The 18,602-nt window shown below is 52.8% G+C and overlaps 1 protein-coding gene across 2 annotated transcripts; it reads right to left on the bottom strand.

Annotated features, from left to right (window-relative positions):
• Window positions 1–2,020: 2,020 nt before the first annotated feature.
• On the bottom strand, window positions 2,021–18,554 carry PXMP2 (peroxisomal membrane protein 2). Of its 2 annotated transcripts, none has more exons than XM_043529619.1 (5): window positions 18,348–18,543; window positions 6,861–6,977; window positions 6,208–6,370; window positions 5,522–5,641; window positions 2,021–2,255 (listed from the first exon to the last, which is right to left on the bottom strand). In XM_043529619.1, exons 1-5 carry the CDS (start codon window positions 18,458–18,460, stop codon window positions 2,187–2,189), a joined length of 582 nt encoding a protein of 193 aa, XP_043385554.1. In that variant the 5' UTR covers window positions 18,461–18,543; the 3' UTR covers window positions 2,021–2,186. The 2 variants fall into 2 exon arrangements, with proteins under 2 accessions (XP_043385554.1, XP_037734904.1); XM_037878976.2 differs by lacking the exon at window positions 2,021–2,255 and adding an exon at window positions 4,596–5,057 and having other exon boundaries at window positions 18,348–18,554.
• Between the last annotated feature and the right edge of the window lie 48 nt (window positions 18,555–18,602).

The raw sequence follows: 18,602 nt of genomic DNA, 5'->3' as shown, positions 1-18,602 counted from the left end.
GCCACTTCCTGCCGGCTTGTTCTTCCACAACTGGGCTGCTCTCCCTTGTCGCTACACAGCCCTCTGCTGGGGCAAGTGGTGAGAGCCATAGCAACCCGCAGGAGAAGCTGGGAACAATACCTGGACTTCAGGGCAGGGTGACCCGCAGCAGGAGCTGGGGACAACAGCTGGCTACTTTCCAGCCTTTACATGTGGCAGGAAAACCCTGTCTCTCTGTTACATCTGCGGTGGGTGCACGAGGAGGAATACACCACTATCCTTGCCTAGAGCAGCAGCAGAGCTCCTAACAGCACTTCACAGCGCTCAGTTCTCTGCCTCTGGGTGGTTTTAACCTACAGATTTTCCTATTGGTCCTCCAACTCTGCTCTGGACTGCTGGCTTCCCCGCCCTAAGGAGCAGGCTGCACATCTACACGGGCGTCCCAACATGGCTCCGGCCTGGCCTCTTCTGCTTTGAGCTGGGGAGCAACGCTGAACTCAGCTTGCTCTGAAAACAGTTCCAGGGGCTAGCAACCTCCCTGCCCTCAAAGAGCCTGGCCTGGTCTCCCTTCCTGCACAGACCCTTCAGGGAGTCTTCAGGAAGGTACTGGCCAGAGGCTCCCCAGAAGCTGTAGGCCCCTCTAGGCAATATGTGGGGTTGTATTTCCCAGCAGATCTTGGTCTGGGATATCAGCAGGGGTTCCCTGGGAGGAAGGGGGGGAACCTGTTACACAGGACGGAGCTGGGCCCAAAGCCCCCGTACGTTACTGCACTCTGCAGCACTGCCTGCCTCTGTGCTGTGTCCGGTGCCCTCCAGCCACAATCTGTAGGGAAGCAGAGGAGAGGAGCTGGCTGAATGCCACAGATGGCAGTGTGGGCTATGGAGCACAATCACCCAGGTGAGTTTCCCTGGCCGAGCTCGCTCCCTGACGCCAGCTGCTGCTAACACATCAGCAGGGGCAGCAGAGCTGGGGGACGATCTCTGCAAAGAGCAAACCGCCCTGGGAATTCAACACTAGGCTGGACTGTTTGTCAGGAAAGCAGACAATAGGCTGGCGTTTCCCTCAGCAACGCTGAGGAGGAGGGAGGGCTGGGGAGCCGCCGTCCGCTGGGGAGGAACTTCAGGGGGCAGCAGAATCCCCTGCTGCCAGTGCCTACCAGGGCTGGGTCTCGCCCCAGGCTGCTGTGCCCAGTGTGATGGAGCTGTGGTCCTAGCCCACTGAAGAGCTGTAGCATTTGACACCTTCTTTGCACACTACACAAAGCACAGGGCAATGGTGAATCAGACCTCTGGATGCCAATGACTGCCTTGTCCTCGCGCCTCACTGGAGATCTGAAAGCAGGATCTTCTCCTAAACTGGACAATTCATCCGCAGGAGTATTTATCCTCCTCCCTCCTAACATTGTTTCAGAGCCATAATCAAGAGACTTATGGGAAGTTCAGTTGTACAGAAAAACAATCAACAGTTCCTTACAGTGTCCGAGCAGACATCCACAGCCACCCATAGTAACTCTGTGGTGATGCAGAGTTAGCAACAGCATGTGCACTGGGCTGGTGAAGTCTGTCTCTGCCGCTGAGTCAGCCTGAGAGGTCACGCTAACTAACTTCTAGCAACGAGGCGAAGGCAGAAGTCCTACCAAGAGCTCAGCAGGCAGCCTCAGCCAACCATGACACAGTCCCTGTTGTGGAGACTGCTGGACGTGAATTCAGTGGAAGAAAATTAATGCACTTGTTTTTAAGCCTCGCACAACAGCATCAGTTGTTCTTTGTGGCTTTTGTCCTTCCATCCTCTCAGCAGGCAAGGAAAATTTTAAACAATTATGTAAGGTAGGCAACACCCACACTGACAGCCATTCTTTGAGGATCTCCAGGGTCAGGCACACTTGGATGGAGCAGAACAAATGCTTTCAGGACTCTGGCACCTTTCCAAGTACTGGCCCCACCCCAGCATGGATGACAAGATTACCTGTCCTAGCCACGTTATCTAAGTCAAGACTGCTATTCAGCACAACACACACAGGAACACTCAGATGCGGTACACAGTGTGAATTTACTGTATTGGCACGTGGCTGGGTTAGCCAATCTGCTTCAAGAGTGCTCAGTGTGATAGAATATGAGCTGCACAAAAATACAGGTAGGCTTGATTCTTCCTTTTCTTCCCAGCCCAAGGGATGTTAGGCTCTGCTTCATCCTCCTAAGGTCATAGGTCAGTGAGATTCGGCAGGGGTTGGAATTTGAGTATCTGAACACAACTGTGCAGGGGGCCGTATGGAGTCCTGGATGAAGCACAGCAATGAGAAATGGAAAAGGTAGAATCATAGAAATGTAGGGATGAAAAGGACTTCAAGAATCAGAAAGTCCAGTCCCCTGCGCTGCGGCAGGACCAAGTCAACCCAGACCATCCCTGGCAGGTGTTTGTCCAACCTGTTCTTAAAACCTCTAAGGACAGGAATCCCACACCTTCCCTCTGAAGCCTATTCCAGTACTTAACTACCCATAGAGATAGCAAGTTTTTCCTACTCGTGCCTTCAGTGGACATGGAGAACAATCGATCCATTGTACATCCACACCTTGAATACTGCACACAATTATGATTGTCCCATCTCAAAAAAAGACATTAGACTTGGAAAACATACCAAGAAAGGCAACAAAAATGATTGGGGATATGAAACAGCTTCCATATGAGGAGAGATTAAGAAGGCTGGGACTGTTCCGCTTGGAAAAGAGATGACTGAGGGGAGGTATAATAATCTATAAAATCATGACTGGTGTGGAGAAAGTGAAAGTGTTATTTACCTCTTCACATAACACAAGAACAAGGAGTCACCTAATGAAATTAATAAGCAGCAGGTTTAAAACAAACAAGAATGTAGTTAATACAACACACAGTCAACCTCTGGTACTTGTCAGGGGATGTTGTCAAGGCCAAAAACATAACTGGGTTCAAAAAAGAACTAGATAAGCTCATGGAGGATAGGTCCATCAATGACTATTAGCCAAGATATTCAGGGATGCAACGCCATGCTCTGGGTGTCCCTAAACCTCCAAATGCCAGCAGCTGGCCCTGGCTGACTGGGTGGATCACTTGATAAATTCCCCTGTTCTGTTCACTCCCTCAGAAGCATCTGGCACTGCCATGGTCAGAAGACCGAATACTGGGCTAGACGAACCATTAGTCTGACCATGTATGGCCATTCTTATGACCACAGTCGTCTTTATAACAGCCTTTAACATCTTTGAGGACTGGTATCAGGTCCCTCCTCAGTCTTCTTTTCTCAAGACTAAACATGCCCAGTCTTAACCTTTCCTCATAGGGAAGGTTTTCTAAACTTTTGATCATTTTTTGTTGCTCTCCTCTGGACTCTATCCAATTTGTTCACATCTTTCCTAAAGTGTGGTGCCAAGAACTGGACACAGTACTTCCGCGGAGGCCTCACCAGTGCTGAGTAGAACGGGACAATTACCTCCCATGTCTTTCATATGACTCATGTTAATACACTAGAGACTATTAGCCTTTTTCACAACTGCATCACATTGACGACTCATTCAATCTGTGATCCCCTCTAACTCCCAGACCCTTTTCAGCAGTGCTACCACCTTGCCATTTATTCCCCATTCGGTAGTTGTGTATTTGATTTTTTTTTTTTTTTTTTTTTCCTTCCCAAGTGTTATACTTTGCACTTATCTTTACTGAATTGCATCTTGCTGATTGAAAATCAATTCCCTAATTTTTCAAGGTCACTAAATCCTGTCCTGGAAGCGCTGTCAACCCCTCCCTGCTTGGTGTCATCCCCAAATTTTGCAAACATTCTTCACTCTATTATCAAAAATATTGACTAGTAGCAGACCCAGGATTGACTCCTCTGGGATCCCACTAGATACACCCTCCCAGTTTGACAGCAAGCCGTTGATAACTACTCAGAGTATGGTCTTTCAACCAGTTGTGCATCCACCTTTACTAATTTCATCTAGACCACGTTTCCCTAGTTTGCTTATGAGAATGTCATGTGGGACCACTTGCAAATTGACAGTTAAATAATTTGTCCCCGTATCTTTGCAGCTATTGAAGTTAGGCTGACAGATCTATAACTCCCCAGGTCCTCTGTTCCCTTTTAAAGATAGGTACTGCGTTGGCCCTTCTCCAGTCCTCTGGCATCCTACCCATCCTCCAGGAGTTCTTGAAGATAATTGCTAATAGTTCTGAGATTTCTGCAGTTAGTTCCTTAAATACCCTAGGATGAATTTCATCAGGCTCTGCCAACTTGAACACATCCAACTTACTTAAATATGCTTTAACCTGGTCTTTCCCTATTTTGGCTTGCATTCCTTCCTCGTTGCTAATATTAATGTATTGAGTAGCTGGTCACCATTAACCTTTTCAGTCAAGACTGAAGCAAAATAAGCATTAAGCACATCAGCCTTTTTGATGTCGTCAGTTATTAGCTCTCCTTCCCGCTGCGTAGGGGACCTGTATTTTCCTTTGTCTCTCTATTGCATATGAGATTTATCTTATTCCTTCCTGCAACTAAGACGACTGTCCACTTCTGCATGGATCTGTCACAGATCTCCAACATAACCAGTAAATCACCAGAGTAAAGATAAAACTTCACAAGAAAGGAGTTAAACAGCAATTTTATTATACTCAAAAATGAAGAGTAAAAGACCCAGAACACTTTGTGCTGGTTTCTTACCCTACCAGTTGATTTTGTGGTTATTGTTAAGCACCATTAGAAAGCAGTTAATTCAAGGTCTTAGTCAGAAAAGAATCAAAGTATTATTTGTATTAGAGTGCCCAGGGCTCCTGGTCAGGGATAGGCGCCTTACTCATTGTAGCAGGCACTGTCGGCAGTAGGGCAGCATGCACAGTGTTGAATCCCAGAGGATTTGCAGTGGTGTCAGTTCTTGCAGATGCTCCCAGATCGAAGCGGGGGCTGCGGACTTTCAGAGCACCAATGGCAATCGCCTCAACAGGCGATGCAGGCCAGCCCAAAATTACAGCTGTGATGCTATCGCTTCTTGATGGAGGCCAGGTAGGCAAACCAGAAGAGAGAAACGAGGTTTCCAAACAACACCCGAAACTGTGGAGAGAAGTGTCAAGATACAGACCGGCCTGGGGCTGACAGTTCCCTAACTGCAGTTCCTGGGTCAGAACTGGGTCACTTACTGCACTGGGACGCGACACCCCCTTTGGATACAGATGTGAGTGCCCATGTCTTACTGACAAAAGTGTCCGCGTCTGTCTGGATTTGTGCAGTCCTTCACACCTGAACAACTGATTGTGGGCAATGGGGCCCTCAGCTGTGCAACTAGCTGAGGAGCAGTGACACATTCAGGCCAAAATCTTAAGCACAAGAGCAATTGAGGGGGTTGCTAGCGTGGAGGACAGAAATATTAAAGGAAGGGGAACTTAGGGTGATTGATAAGGGGACCCTGGACATTATACTAGTGGGGAAAAAAGCCCACGCTATAAACCTGGATGTAGGGCTGCAAAAGTGGTCAGAATTCCCAGGCAAGGACATCATGTGAGCAGGCAGAGACTTACCTGCATAGGGACGTAATTGACATTAATGAACTGGACTGGGGTCCACACTTTCCAGTTCATTTTGAGTGCTACCCAGTAACCACTCTTTATCTTCTCAGCAAACGCAGACAGATCCTTCCCCTGGAACACAAGGAACACCGGTGATGGCCAGGGAGGCCAGGCCTAAACTCCAGAGGAAGAGGCCCCGACTCTCACCCTTACAGAGCCCTAAGCCATGCGAGCAAAGGGGTTACAAAGACACAGATCCTAACAGAGCGCAGCCAGAGAGAAGTACTCACCACCTGTGAGACCCAGGTGCACACGATGTGCCAGAGGTGCATCACACTAGCCAAAGCTGGCCATTCCAGCAGAGGGGAACAGAGCAACTGGCCATGCAGCACGCTCAGGAGATCACAAATCCCAGGCTGATATTAAACACGAGCATCACCGCTGTATAGCAGGGCAAGCCAAGGCTCAAAGCAGCTGAGTGAGCTACTTCGGAGCTCACAGGAAGACAGCAGCAAAGTAAGAAGGTCCCCTGCTCTGACCAACAGGGCCTGTCCTAGATCATCGGTGACCAGGAGTTAGATTCCGTCCAGGCACATAAACACACAACTACGTCTATCTTAGCTATCTGTAGCAGTATCCAGAACCACACACCAAACCCTACAGCCTGACTTCAGCACACACTGGAGATAGGCACCTACCTCCAGCAGGTTCATGACGAAGAAGAAGAGCAACAGGAAGGGTGGAGCAACAACCAGACGGTCCAGCAGAAGCCTCTTGACCATGGCAAAAGGGACATTCGATGGGATCAGCTGCTCCAGGTACAGGTAGAAATAGTGACTGAGTGGCCCTGTGAACAGGAACCTGACAAACCAGAGGGCATGACTGTGCTTCATCACTGTCCTCCAGCCTTCCCCAGGCTTCCATCCAGCCCCAGCTTAGGTTCTTAGCTGGCCCCATTACCACAGTATCTGAGCACCTCACGATCTTCAATGTGTTTATCCTCACAACACCCCTGTGTGCAGGGCTCTTATCCCCATTGTACAGATGGGAACTGAGGTCCCGAGAGACAAGTGACTTGCCCAAGGTCACAAAGGAAGTCTGTGGTGGGAAATACAGTGCTACTGCTCTAACCAGACCATCCTTTCTCTTGCTCCAGAGAGAGATGCTAATGGTGCCATAACAGTGAGGGGGGAAGCACTTTGCAAAGCAGCGTATCCTGCTTCTCACACCCCTCCAGGAGGAGGGCCCCACCAACTCAACATCCTCTCTGGTCAAGTTCACGCCCATCACCATGGTACTGGAGCACGTTCCAGAGGTGCACTAAGCGATGTAACTAGCACCTGTGACTTACCCATAGATGGCGAATCTCAAGGGCCCGCTCAGATCCAGGCTTTTGGATGACCCTGGCTTTTTTCGGCTCCTCTCAATGAACTGGGACAGGAGGCTCCCAAGCGCTGACAAAACAGCACTGCAGGCAGAGGGAAGGGGATGAGATCAGAAGCCAGCCAAATAACCCAGAGTCCAAGAGGGAACCTGAGCTCTGAGCATAGCCACTGGAGAAGAGTGCAGTAGCTCCAGGACCAGTCAGATCAGGGTGGGAGCGCTCACTAATAGGCACAGCAAGCTCTGAGGCTTCACACTTCCTGCATGCTCGCAATGAAACCCAGCCAACATGCGGGGCGGCACGGATTCTACATCTTTCATCTAGATTTAGTAGCACTGGCTCGCAGCCCGTGACCAGGGAAATGCTCCCAGCAGCCCACTATGGGGCCCACCACTTTCAACAGAAGAGAATGGTTTTTGTTGTTTTTTAAATTAAAGCTTCTGACCCTTACGGCTGTGTGGCAAACATGCCCAAACGTGACCCCTCCCCTCTTCCCCCCCACATGGTGCAGCCTTCCAGACTCAGCAAGGTGCCTGTGCGACCTGCTCCTATTTATCTCAGTGATGTGTTGACTCTGAAGACTAATGATAAAAACAAATGGCAGTGTTGGTAACTATTTTACTACAGACCAATAGCAACAGTATCTGGCTAGTTCACATATGCAGTGCAATGGAAATCAGAGATTTGGTCAGGTTCCCCATTTCCTACAGCTCTCCTCTGCTTCAGCCAGCCTCATTTAAAATATCCCCAGTGATGGGGCCTTCACCCTCTACCTTGGTGAGAAAATTCCAGAGCCAGATACAGCTCACCATCAGGCAGCTCTTCTCTTCCTGATCTTTAAGCCATGTTTTCCTTCTCAGTTTTATCCTTTCACTCCTAGATGTGCCTTGGCGCTCGATGTGAGCTACCAGGGAAAGAGAAGAGTAGGGCAGCAACCACTCCGCAAAGGAGAAGAATTATAGGAGGAAGGAGGTGGCAAATGAGGTACCAGCAGAGTTCCACCACCTCGCCCAAGCCCTCCCTCTTTTGAGTCCTGCTTCTGTGGCAGACCAAATCTGTGGACTGCAACCCCATCCATTCAGCAGGGTCTTAAACACCCTGTCAAGGTTCCTCCCCCACTTTGAACTCTAGGGTACAGATGTGGGGACCTGCATGAAAAAAAACCTCCTAAGCTTATCTTTACCAGCTTAGGTCAAAACTTCCCCAAGGTACAAAATATTCCACCCTTTGTCCTTGGATTGGCCGCTACCACCACCAAACAAATACTGGTTACTGGGGAAGAGCTGTTTGGACACGTCTTTCCCCCCAAAATACTTCCCAAAACCTTGCACCCCACTTCCTGGACAAGGTTTGGTAAAAAGCCTCACCAATTTGCCTAGGTGACTACAGACCCAGACCCTTGGATCTTAAGAACAATGAACAATCCTCCCAACACTTGCACCCCCCCCCCTTTCCAGGGAAATGTTGGATAAAAAGCCTCACCAATTTGCATAGGTGACCACAGACCCAAACCCTTGGATCTGAGAACAATGAAAAAGCATTCAGTTTCTTACAAAAAGACTTTTAATAGAAATAGAAGTAAACAGAGATAAAGAAATCCCCCCTGTAAAATCAGGATGGTAGATACCTTACAGGGTGATTAGATTCAAAACATAGAGAACCCCTCTAGGCAAAACCTTAAGTTACAAAAAGAATACACAGACAGAAATAGTTATTCTATTCAGCACAATTCTTTTCTCAGCCATTTAAAGAAATCATGATCTAACACGTACCTAGCTAGATTACTTACTAAAAGTTCTAAGGCTTCATTCCTGGTCTATCCCCGGCAAAGACAAAATATAGACAGACAGACATACCCTTTGTTTCTCTCCCTCCTCCCAGCTTTTGAAAGTATCTTGTCTCCTCATTGGTCATTTTGGTCAGGTGCCAGCGAGGTTACCTTTAGCTTCTTAACCCTTTACAGGTGAGAGAAGATTTCCTCTGGCCAGGAGGGATTTTAAAGGGGTTTACCCTTCCCTTTATATTTATGACACACCCCTGTAAACTGGCCGCTTTTCTGCCAGCTGCCAAGCTGACAGCCATGCTGTCTGCAGGGTCCATTCACTTGAAAGTGTCCTTTAAATTGCAGCTCTGCTTTGAAAATAGCCCCATGAGATCTGCTCCCGGTGTGTGCCAGTCAGAGCTGCAGGCTTGGGGGGACAGGAAATTTGCGCTGCCCTGAAAAGCCAACACAGCTAAGGGTATGTCTACACTACGGAATAAGGTCGAATTTATAGAAGTCGGTTTTTTAGAAATCGGTTTTATATATTTGAGTGTGTGTGTCCCCACAGAAGTGCATTAAGTGCATTAACTCAGCGGAGTGCTTCCACAGTACCGAGGCTAGAGTCGACTTCCGGAGCGTTGCACTGTGGGTAGCTATCCCACAGTTCCCGCAGTCTCCGCTGCCCATTGGAATTCTGGGTTGAGATCCCAATGCCTGATGGGGCTGAAACATTGTCGCGGGTGGTTCTGGGTACATATCGTCAGTTCCCCCTTCCCTCCCTCCCTCCGTGAAAGCAAGGGCAGACAATCGTTTCGCGCCTTTTTTCCTGAGTTACCTGTGCGGACGCCATACCACCGCAAGCATGGAGCCCGCTCAGGTAACCGTCACCGTATGTCTCCTGGGTGCTGGCAGACGTGGTTCTGCATTGCTACACAGTAGCAGCAACCCCTTGCCTTCTGGCAGCAGACAGTACAATACGACTGGTAGCCGTCCTCGTCATGTCCGAGGTGCTCCTGGCCATGTCGGCTGGGAGCGCCTGGGCAGACATGGGCTCAGGGACTAAATTTTTGGTGACTTGACCAGGTCATTCTCTTAAGTCCGGCAGTCAGTCCTATTGAACCATCTTATGGTGAGCAGGTAGGCAATATGTCCTTCTGCACCGTCTGCTGCCAGCCAAAGATGTAAAAGATAGATGGAGTGGATCAAAACAAGAAATAGACCAGATTTGTTTTGTACTCATTTGCCTCCTCTCCTGTCTAGGGGACTCATTCCTCTAGGTCACACTGCAGTCACTCACAGAGAAGGTGCAGCGAGGTAAATCTAGCCATGTATCAATCAGAGGCCAGGCTAACCTCCTTGTTCCAATAAGAACAATAACTTAGGTGCACCATTTCTTATTGGAACCCTCCGTGAAGTCAACCCTGTAAGCCGTGTCCTCAGTCGCCCCTCCCTGCGTCAGAGCAACGGCAAATAATCGTGCATTTGAGTTGAGAGTGCTGTCCAGAGCAGTCACAATGGAGCACTCTGATTGGGCTAAAACATTGTCGCGGGTGGTTCTGGGTACATATTGTCCGGCCCCCGTTCCCTCCCTCCCTCCGTGAAGGCAAGGGCAGACAATCGATTCGCGCCTTTTTTCCTGAGTTACCTGTGCGGACGCCATACCACCGCAAGCATGGAGCCCGCTCAGGTAACCGTCACCGTATGTCTCCTGGGTGCTGGAAGACGCAGTACGGCATTGCTACACAGTAGCAGCAACCCATTGCCTTCTGGCAGCAGACGGTGCAGTATGACTGTTACCCGTCCTCGTCGTGTCCGAGGTGCTCCTGGCCACGTCGGCTGGGAGCGCCTGGGCAGACATGGGCGCAGGGACTACATTTTTGGTGACTTGCCCAGGTCATTCTCTTTAGTCCTGCAGTCAGTCCTATTGAACCGTCTTATGGTGATCAGGCAGGCAATACGGATTGCTAGCAGTCGTATTGTACCGTCTTCTGCCGGGCAGGCAAGAGATGACGATGGCTAGCAATCGTATTGTACCATCTTCTGCCAGGCAGGCAAGAGATGAGGATGGCTAGCAGTCCTTCTGCACCGTCTGCTGCCAGCCAAAGATGTAAAAGATAGATGGAGTGGATCGAAACAAGAAATAGACCAGATTTGTTTTGTACTCATTTGCCTCTTGCCCTGTCTAGGGGACTCATTCCTCTAGGTCACACTGCAGTCACTCACAGAGAAGGTGCAGCGAGCTAAATCTAGCCATGTATCAATCAGAGGCCACGCTAACCTCCTTGTTCCAATAAGAACAGTAACTTAGGTGCACCACTTCTTATTGGAACCCTCCATGAACTCCTGCCTGAACTACTCAGCCACCCCCTTTGTGGATTTTAGCTCCCTGAAGCCAACCCTGTAAGCCGTGTTGTCAGTCGCCCCTCCCTCCGTCAGAGCAATGGCAGACAATCATTCCGCACCTTTTTTCTGTGCGGACGCCATACCAAGGCAAGCATGGAGTCCGCTCAGCTCACTTTGGCAATTAGGAGCACATTAAACACCACACGCATTATCCAGCAGTATATGCAGCACCAGAACCTGGCAAAGCGCTACCGGGCGAGGAGGCAACGTCAGCGTGGTCACGTGAGTGATCAGGACATGGACACAGATTTCTCTGAAAGCATGGGCCCTGCCAATGCATGCATCATGGTGCTAATGGGGCAGGTTCATGCTGTGGAACGCCGATTCTGGGCTCGGGAAACAAGCACAGACTGGTGGGACCGCATAGTGTTGCAGGTCTGGGACGATTCCCAGTGGCTGCGAAACTTTCGCATGCGTAAGGGCACTTTCATGGAACTTTGTGACTTGCTTTCCCCTGCCCTGAAGCGCATGAATACCAAGATGAGAGCAGCCCTCACAGTTGAGAAGCGAGTGGCGATAGCCCTGTGGAAGCTTGCAACGCCAGACAGCTACCGGTCAGTTGGGAATCAATTTGGAGTGGGCAAATCTACTGTGGGGGCTGCTGTGATGCAAGTAGCCCACGCAATCAAAGATCTGCTGATTTCCCAGGGTCACTACCCTTGATATGTGCAGGTCATAGTGGATGGCAATGGGATTCCCTAACTGTGGTGGGGCCATAGACGGAACCCATATCCCTATCTTGGCACCGGAGCACCAAGCCGGCGAGTACATAAACCGCAAGGGGTACTTTTCAATAGTGCTGCAAGCTCTGGTGGATCACAAGGGACGTTTCACCAACATCAACGTGGGATGGCCGGGAAAGGTACATGACGCTCGCATCTTCAGGAACTCTGGTCTGTTTCAAAAGCTGCAAGAAGGGACTTTATTCCCAGACCAGAAAATAACGTTGGGGACGTTGAAATGCCTATATGTATCCTTGGGGACCCAGCCTACCCCTTAATGCCATGGCTCATGAAGCCATACACAGGCAGCCTGGACAGTAGTCAGGAGCTGTTCAACTACAGGCTGAGCAAGTGCAGAATGGTGGTAGAATGTGCATTTGGACGTTTAAAGGCGCGCTGGCGCAGTTTACTGACTCGCTTAGACCTCAGCGAAACCAATATTCCCACTGTTATTACTGCTTGCTGTGTGCTCCACAATATCTGTGAGAGTAAGGGGGAGACGTTTATGGCGGGGTGGGAGGTTGAGGCAAATCGCCTGGCTGCTGGTTACGCGCAGCCAGACACCAGGGCGGTTAGAAGAGCACAGAAGGGCGCGGTACGCATCGGAGAGGCTTTGAAAACCAGTTTCGTGACTGGCCAGGCTACGGTGTGAAAGTTCTGTTTGTTTCTCCTTGATGAAACCCCCCGCCCCTTGGTTCACTCTACTTCCCTGTAAGCTAACCACCCTCCCCTCCTCCCTTCGATCACCGCTTGCAGAGGCAATAAAGTCATTGTTGCTTCACATTCATGCATTCTTCATTCATTCATCACACAAACAGGGGGATGACTACCAAGGTAGCCCAGGAGGGGTGGTGGAGGAGGGAAGGAAAATGCCACAGCACTTTAAAAGTTTACAACTTTAAAATTTATTGAATGACAGCCTTCTTTTTTTTGGGCAATCCTCTGTGGCGGAGTGGCTGGTTGGCCGGAGGCCCCCCCACCGCGTTCTTGGGCGTCTGGGTGAGGAGGCTATGGAACTTGGGGAGGAGGGCGGTTGGTTACACAGGGGCTGTAGTGGCAGTCTGCTCTCCAGCTGCCTTTGCTGCAGCTCAACCATACACTGGAGCATACTGGTTTGGTCCTCCAGCAGCCTCAGCATTGAATCCTGCCTCCTCTCATCACGCTGCCGCCACATTCGAGCTTCAGCCCTCTCTTCAGCCCGCCACTTACTCTCTTCAGCCCGCCACCTCTCCTCCCGGTCATTTTGTGCTTTCCTGCAGTCTGACATTATTTGCCTCCACGCATTCGTCTGTGCTCTGTCAGTGTGGGAGGACAGCATCAGCTCGGAGAACATTTCATCTCGAGTGCGTTTTTTTTTCTTTCTAATCTTCACTAGCCTCTGGGAAGGAGAAGATCCTGTGATCATTGAAACACATGCAGCTGGTGGAGAAAAAAAAAGGGACAGCGGTATTTAAAAAGACACATTTTATAAAACACTGGCTACACTCTTTCAGGGTAAACCTTGCTGTTAACATTACATACATAGCACATGTGCTTTCGTTACAAGGTCGCATTTTGACTCCCCCCACCGCGTGGCTACCCCCTCAACCCTCCCCCCTCCCTGTGGCTAACAGCGGGGAACATTTCTGTTCAGCCGCAGGCAAACAGCCCAGCAGGAATGGGCTCCTCTGAGTGTCCCCTGAAGAAAAGCACCCTATTTCAACCAGGTGACCATGGATTATATCTCACTCTCCTGAGGATAACACAGAGAGATAAAGAACGGATGTTGCTTGAACGCCAGCAAACATACACTGCAATGCTTTGTTGTACAATGATTCCCAAGTACGTGTTACTGGCCTGGATTGGTAAAGTGTCCTACCATGAAGGACGCAATAAGTCTGCCCTCCCCAGAAACCTTTTGCAAAGGCTTTGGGAGTATATCCAGGAGAACCGCGAATGCCAGGGCAAAGTAATCCTTTCACATGCTTGCTTTTACACCATGTATAGTATTTTAAAAGGTACACTCACCAGAGGTCCCTTCTCCGCCTGCTGGGTCCAGGAGGCAGCCTTGGGTGGGTTCGGGGGGTACCGGCTCCAGGTCCAGGGTGAGAAACAGTTCCTGGCTGTCGGGAAAACCGGTTTCTCCGCTTGCTTGCTGTGAGCTATCTACAACCTCCTCCTCATCATCATCATCTTCTTCGTCCCCAAAACCTGCTTCCGTATTGCCTCCATCTCCATTGAAGGAGTCAAACAACACGGCTGGGGTAGTGGTGGCTGAACCCCCTAAAATGGCATGCAGCTCATCATAGAAGCGGCATGTTTGGGGCTCTGACCCGGAGCGGCCGTTCGCCTCTCTGGTTTTCTGGTAGGCTTGCCTCAGCTCCTTCAGTTTCACGCGGCACTGCTTCGGGTCCCTGTTATGGCCTCTGTCCTTCATGCCCTGGGAGATTTTGACAAAGGTTTTGGCATTTCGAAAACTGGAACAGAGTTCTGATAGCACGGATTCCTCTCCCCATACAGCGATCAGATCCCGTACCTCCCGTTCGGTCCATGCTGGAGCTCTTTTGCGATTCTGAGACTCCATCATGGTCACCTCTGCTGATGAGCTCTGCATGGTCACCTGCAGCTTGCCACGCTGGCCAAACAGGAAATGAGATTCAAAAGTTCGCGGTTCTTTTCCTGTCTACCTGGCCAGTGCATCTGAGTTGAGAGTGCTGTCCAGAGCGGTCAAAATGGAGCACTCTGGGATAGCTCCCGGAGGCCAATACCGTCAAATTGTGTCCACAGTACCCCAAATTCGACCCGGCAAGGGCGATTTAAGCGCTAATCCACTTATCAGGGGTGGAGTAAGGAAATCGATTTTAAGAGCCCTTTAAGTCGAAATAAATGGCTTCATCGTGTGGACAGGTACGGGTTTACATCGATTTAACGCTGCTAAATTCGACCTAAAGTCCTAGTGTAGACCAGGGCTAAGAGGGTGGTGAAACACTGGAATACGTTACCTAGGGAGGTGGTGGAATCTCCTTCCTTAGAAGTTTTTAAGGTCAGACTTGCCAAAGCCCTGGCTGGGATGATTTAGTTGGGGATTGGTCCTGCTTTGAGCAGGGGGTTGGACTAGATGACCTCCTGAGGTCCCTTCCAACCCTGAGATTCTATGATTCTATGAAGCTGAAGGGTTAAGTTGGTGCATGGAGTGCTGGCAAGAGCTGCCAACCTGACTGCTCTGGACACTGGTGTTATTCTCTAGACCAGGGGTCGGTAACCTATGGCACGCGTGCCAAAGACAGCACGCAAGCCGATTTTTAATGGCATGCTGCTGCCTGCCGGGTCCCAGCCGCCGGCCCCACTCAGCCCACTGCCGAACCCAGGCCAGCAGCGAGCTGAGTGGGGCTGTCGGCCGGGACCCAGGCAGGCAGCAGCTTGCCATTAAAATTCCTGCCCACCCCCCCCAGTGGGGGCAGGATGAAGAAGCTTGGTCCTGCCGGCTGTTGCTGCAGGGCAGACAAGCTCCCCCCTCCCCCGCCTCTTCCCCCAGCTTGCTGGGTTCCTGCCCCTCCTCCTCTCCCTCCCTGTCACCGATCAGCTGATGGCCCTTGCGAGGGAGCAGGAGAAGCAGAGCCGCAGCGCGCTCGCGGCTCGGGGAGAAGAGGAGGGGACAGGGGGGTGGAATCAGGGCATATCCCCTCCAGCCCCCTGCCGTGAGCCACTCTGGACAAGGGGCTGGGAGCAGCCCCACGACCCTAGCCCACACCCCCAGCCCTCTGCCCTGACCCATACACACCCCAGCCCTGATCCCTGCACCCCCCCACACACACTCCCAGCCCTCTGCCCTGACCCCTGTACCCCCCACGACCCCAGCCCTGATTCCAACACCCCCCATGCACCCCATGCCCTGACTTTCACCCCCCCACATTCCTACCCCCACCCTGAGCACCAAACGGGAGCTCCTGCCCCCCCACATTCCCACCTGCACCCCTCGCACCAAATGGGAGCTACCCAGGTAAGCATGCCACACCCCAATCCTGAGCTCCCCCTCATTCTAGCTCCTAGCCAGACCCTACACCCCAACCCCCAACCTGCTCCTTCACCCCCAGCCCTGTGCACTCCCACCCTCAGCTCAAAGCAGAGAAAGGAAGAGAATGGGCTAGAACCAGGGAGAAGGTAGGTGCCCACTCTACGTGGGCAGGGCCGGGATCCCGGGCCAGCAGCCGGGACCCTGTCTGGCAGGAGCCAGAGGATGGAACCCCAGACCAGCAGCGGGCTGAGTGGAAGCGGGCTGAGCCACTCATCCCACTGCTGGTCTGGGGGCCTGGCCACCGGCCCCGCTTAGCCCGCTGCCGGTCTGGGGTTCTCACTGCCGGCCCCTTGCCAGCCGGGGTCCCAGCCGCAGGCCCCGCTCAGCCTGCTGCCGGCCTAGGTGAACCGAACCTCAGGCTGGCAGCAGGCTAAGCGGGCCGGCAGCGTAAGATCAGCTTTTTAATTTAATTTTAAATGAAGCTTCTTAAACATTTTGAAAACCTTGTTTACTTTACATACAACAATAGTTTAGTTATATAATATATAGACTTATAGAGAGAGACCTTCTAAAAAAAGTCAAAATGTATTAGTGGCACGCGAAACCTTAAATTAGAGTGAATAAATGAAGACTCGGCTCGGCACACCACTTCTGAAAGGCTGCCGACCCCTGATCTAGACTGTGGTCGCACCTAAGGACCCCAATCATAGGAGCAGGGCCCCACTGCGCTAGGTGCTGTACAAACAGTCCTCTGCCCTCCATTATTGACAGAGCAGGTACAGCCCGGGCAGGGTAAGTTTCTCCCATTCCAGCAACACATCTCGTCCCTGCCCTGCAGGGACCTGTCTGGTTTAGAGGGGAGCTCAGTGTCTGTGACCCAGTGAGTCCGTGGTGCCTCTGCTGAGAAGAGCAACCACTGCAGGCTGTGCCGATGTCTTCAGTGAGTGAGCAGGAGAGACCCCCCCAAAATCACTGCTCACAGGCCGCTGAACTCAGCCCACTGTGACATCTTGTAGGTCTGCTGAATGCAGCTGGCTCAGAAAGCGGCCCAGAGGTAACATCCCCCGCAGCCCATACACACATACAGCCCCGCTTTCCCCTCGCTGCCTGTTATAGCCGCATGGGTGAGAGGACTGCTGCTGCACCTCGCTAGCAGGCACAAGAACAGGCTGACAAGTGGTGTGCCAGCCCCATGGAGTGCACTCAGACCGGAGAGCAAGGGGGCGAGGGCCAAGCATCCTGCAATCCCACAGCAGCTGGGCCTCTGCCAGACACCTGGCGCTCTGTCTACATGGGGCAGGCGAGGAGCACAGCGTTAGCTGGCACCATGTTAACCAGGACTCTGCCCTTGGGTACGCCAGGCCAGCCACGTCCAGGGAGATGGAAGCTGGGCCCAGCTAAGGGCAACTGCGCAAATCCCAGCAAAGCAGGGGGGGTTGGTCCCAGTCTCTCCCAGTGGCGGTGGGGGGGGTTGGCTCCCCGGCTGCAGGGAAGGAGGTCGGTCCCGGTATCCTGCAGGGGAGGGGCTGGTTCCCTGGCTGCGGGGGGGGGGGGGGGGTCGGTCCTGGTCACTCCCGGGGGTGGGAGGGGTGGAGTAGTTCTCTGGTTTGGGTGAGGGGTCTGTCCCAGTTTCTCCTGGGGGAGGGTCAGTCCTGGTCACTCCCAGGGGGTGGTGGAGTAGTTCCCTGGTTTTTTGGGGGGGGCTCGGTCCCGATTCCCCAGCTGTGTGTGGGGGGGGGCTGGTTCCCTGACTGGGGGGGAGGGGGTCAGTCCCAGTCTCTCCCAGGGGGTGGTGTAGTAGTTCCCTGGGTTTTTTTTGGTGGGGGTGGGGTCAGTCCCGGTTCCCCGGCTGTTGGGGGGGGGGGGGGGTGTCGGTCCTGGTCACTCCCGCCGGGTGGTGGAGTAGTTCTTTGGTTTGCGGGAGGGGTCTGTCCCAGTCTCTCCCGGGGGGGGGGCTGGTTCCCCGACTGGGGGGGAGGGGGTTGGTCCCAGTCTCTCCCAGGGGGTGGTGTAGTAGTTCCCTGGTTTTTTGGGGGGAGGCGGGGTCGGTCCCAGTTCCCCGGCTGTGGGGGTGGGGGGTCGGTCCTGGTCACTCCTAGGGAGTGGTGGAGTAGTTCCCTGTTTTTTGGGGGGGGGTCGGTCCCGGTTCCCCGGCTGTGGGTGGGGGGGTCGGTCCCAGTCACTCCCGGGGGGGGGCTGGTTCCCCGACTAGGGGAGAGGGGGGTCGGTCCCAGTCTCTCCCGGGGGTGGTGTAGTAGTTCCCTGGTTTTTTGGGGGGAGGCGGGGTCGGTCCCAGTTCCCCGGGTGTGGGGGTGGGGGGTCGGTCCTGGTCACTCCTAGGGAGTGGTGGAGTAGTTCCCTGTTTTTGGGGGGGGGTCGGTCCCGGTTCCCCGGCTGTGGGTGGGGGGGTCGGTCCCAGTCACTCCCGGGGGGGGGTGGAGTAGTTCCCTGGTTTGGGGCGGGGGGGGTCTGTCCTGGGGGGGGGCTGGTTTCCCGGAAGGGGGCCGTCTCTCCCGGGGGGAGGGCGGTTCTCCGAGTGGGGGGCGGTCCCGGTCTCTCTGCCCCGTGCTCACCTGGACGCCGCCTTGGTGAGCAGCGGGTGGAGCCGCAGCAGCAGCAGGTACCGGGCGAGCACCCTGCGGGGCAGCGGCCCCGGCGGCAGCGCCTTGGAGAGCGCCGGGCACATCGCGCGGCCGAACGACCCTGGGCTGGCTGCTGCGCGTGCGCTCTTCGCCTCCGGGCCGGCGGGAGGGGCCAGCTGGGCGGGTCCAACGAGCCAAGGGGCGCGGCTCCGAGTGCTCGAGTCTGGGCAGGTAGCTCGGGGGCGG

Source organism: Chelonia mydas, chromosome 15 (assembly GCF_015237465.2).
Source record: "Chelonia mydas isolate rCheMyd1 chromosome 15, rCheMyd1.pri.v2, whole genome shotgun sequence".
Lineage (NCBI taxonomy): Eukaryota > Metazoa > Chordata > Testudines > Cheloniidae > Chelonia > Chelonia mydas.
This window is presented reverse-complemented; position numbering and strand designations above follow the sequence as displayed.

Bases quoted from the DNA above. Each gene is read 5' to 3' on its own strand.
- PXMP2 (XM_037878976.2), bottom strand. From the start codon at position 18,460: ATGTGCCCGGCGCTCTCCAAGGCGCTGCCGCCGGGGCCGCTGCCCCGC. The intron at 6,978-18,347 runs GTGAGCACGGGG...CTCTGCCTGCAG, and splicing joins CTCACCAAGGCGGCGTCCAG to TGCTGTTTTGTCAGCGCTTG. The intron at 6,371-6,860 runs GTAAGTCACAGG...CTGGTTTGTCAG, and splicing joins TTGAGATTCGCCATCTATGG to GTTCCTGTTCACAGGGCCAC.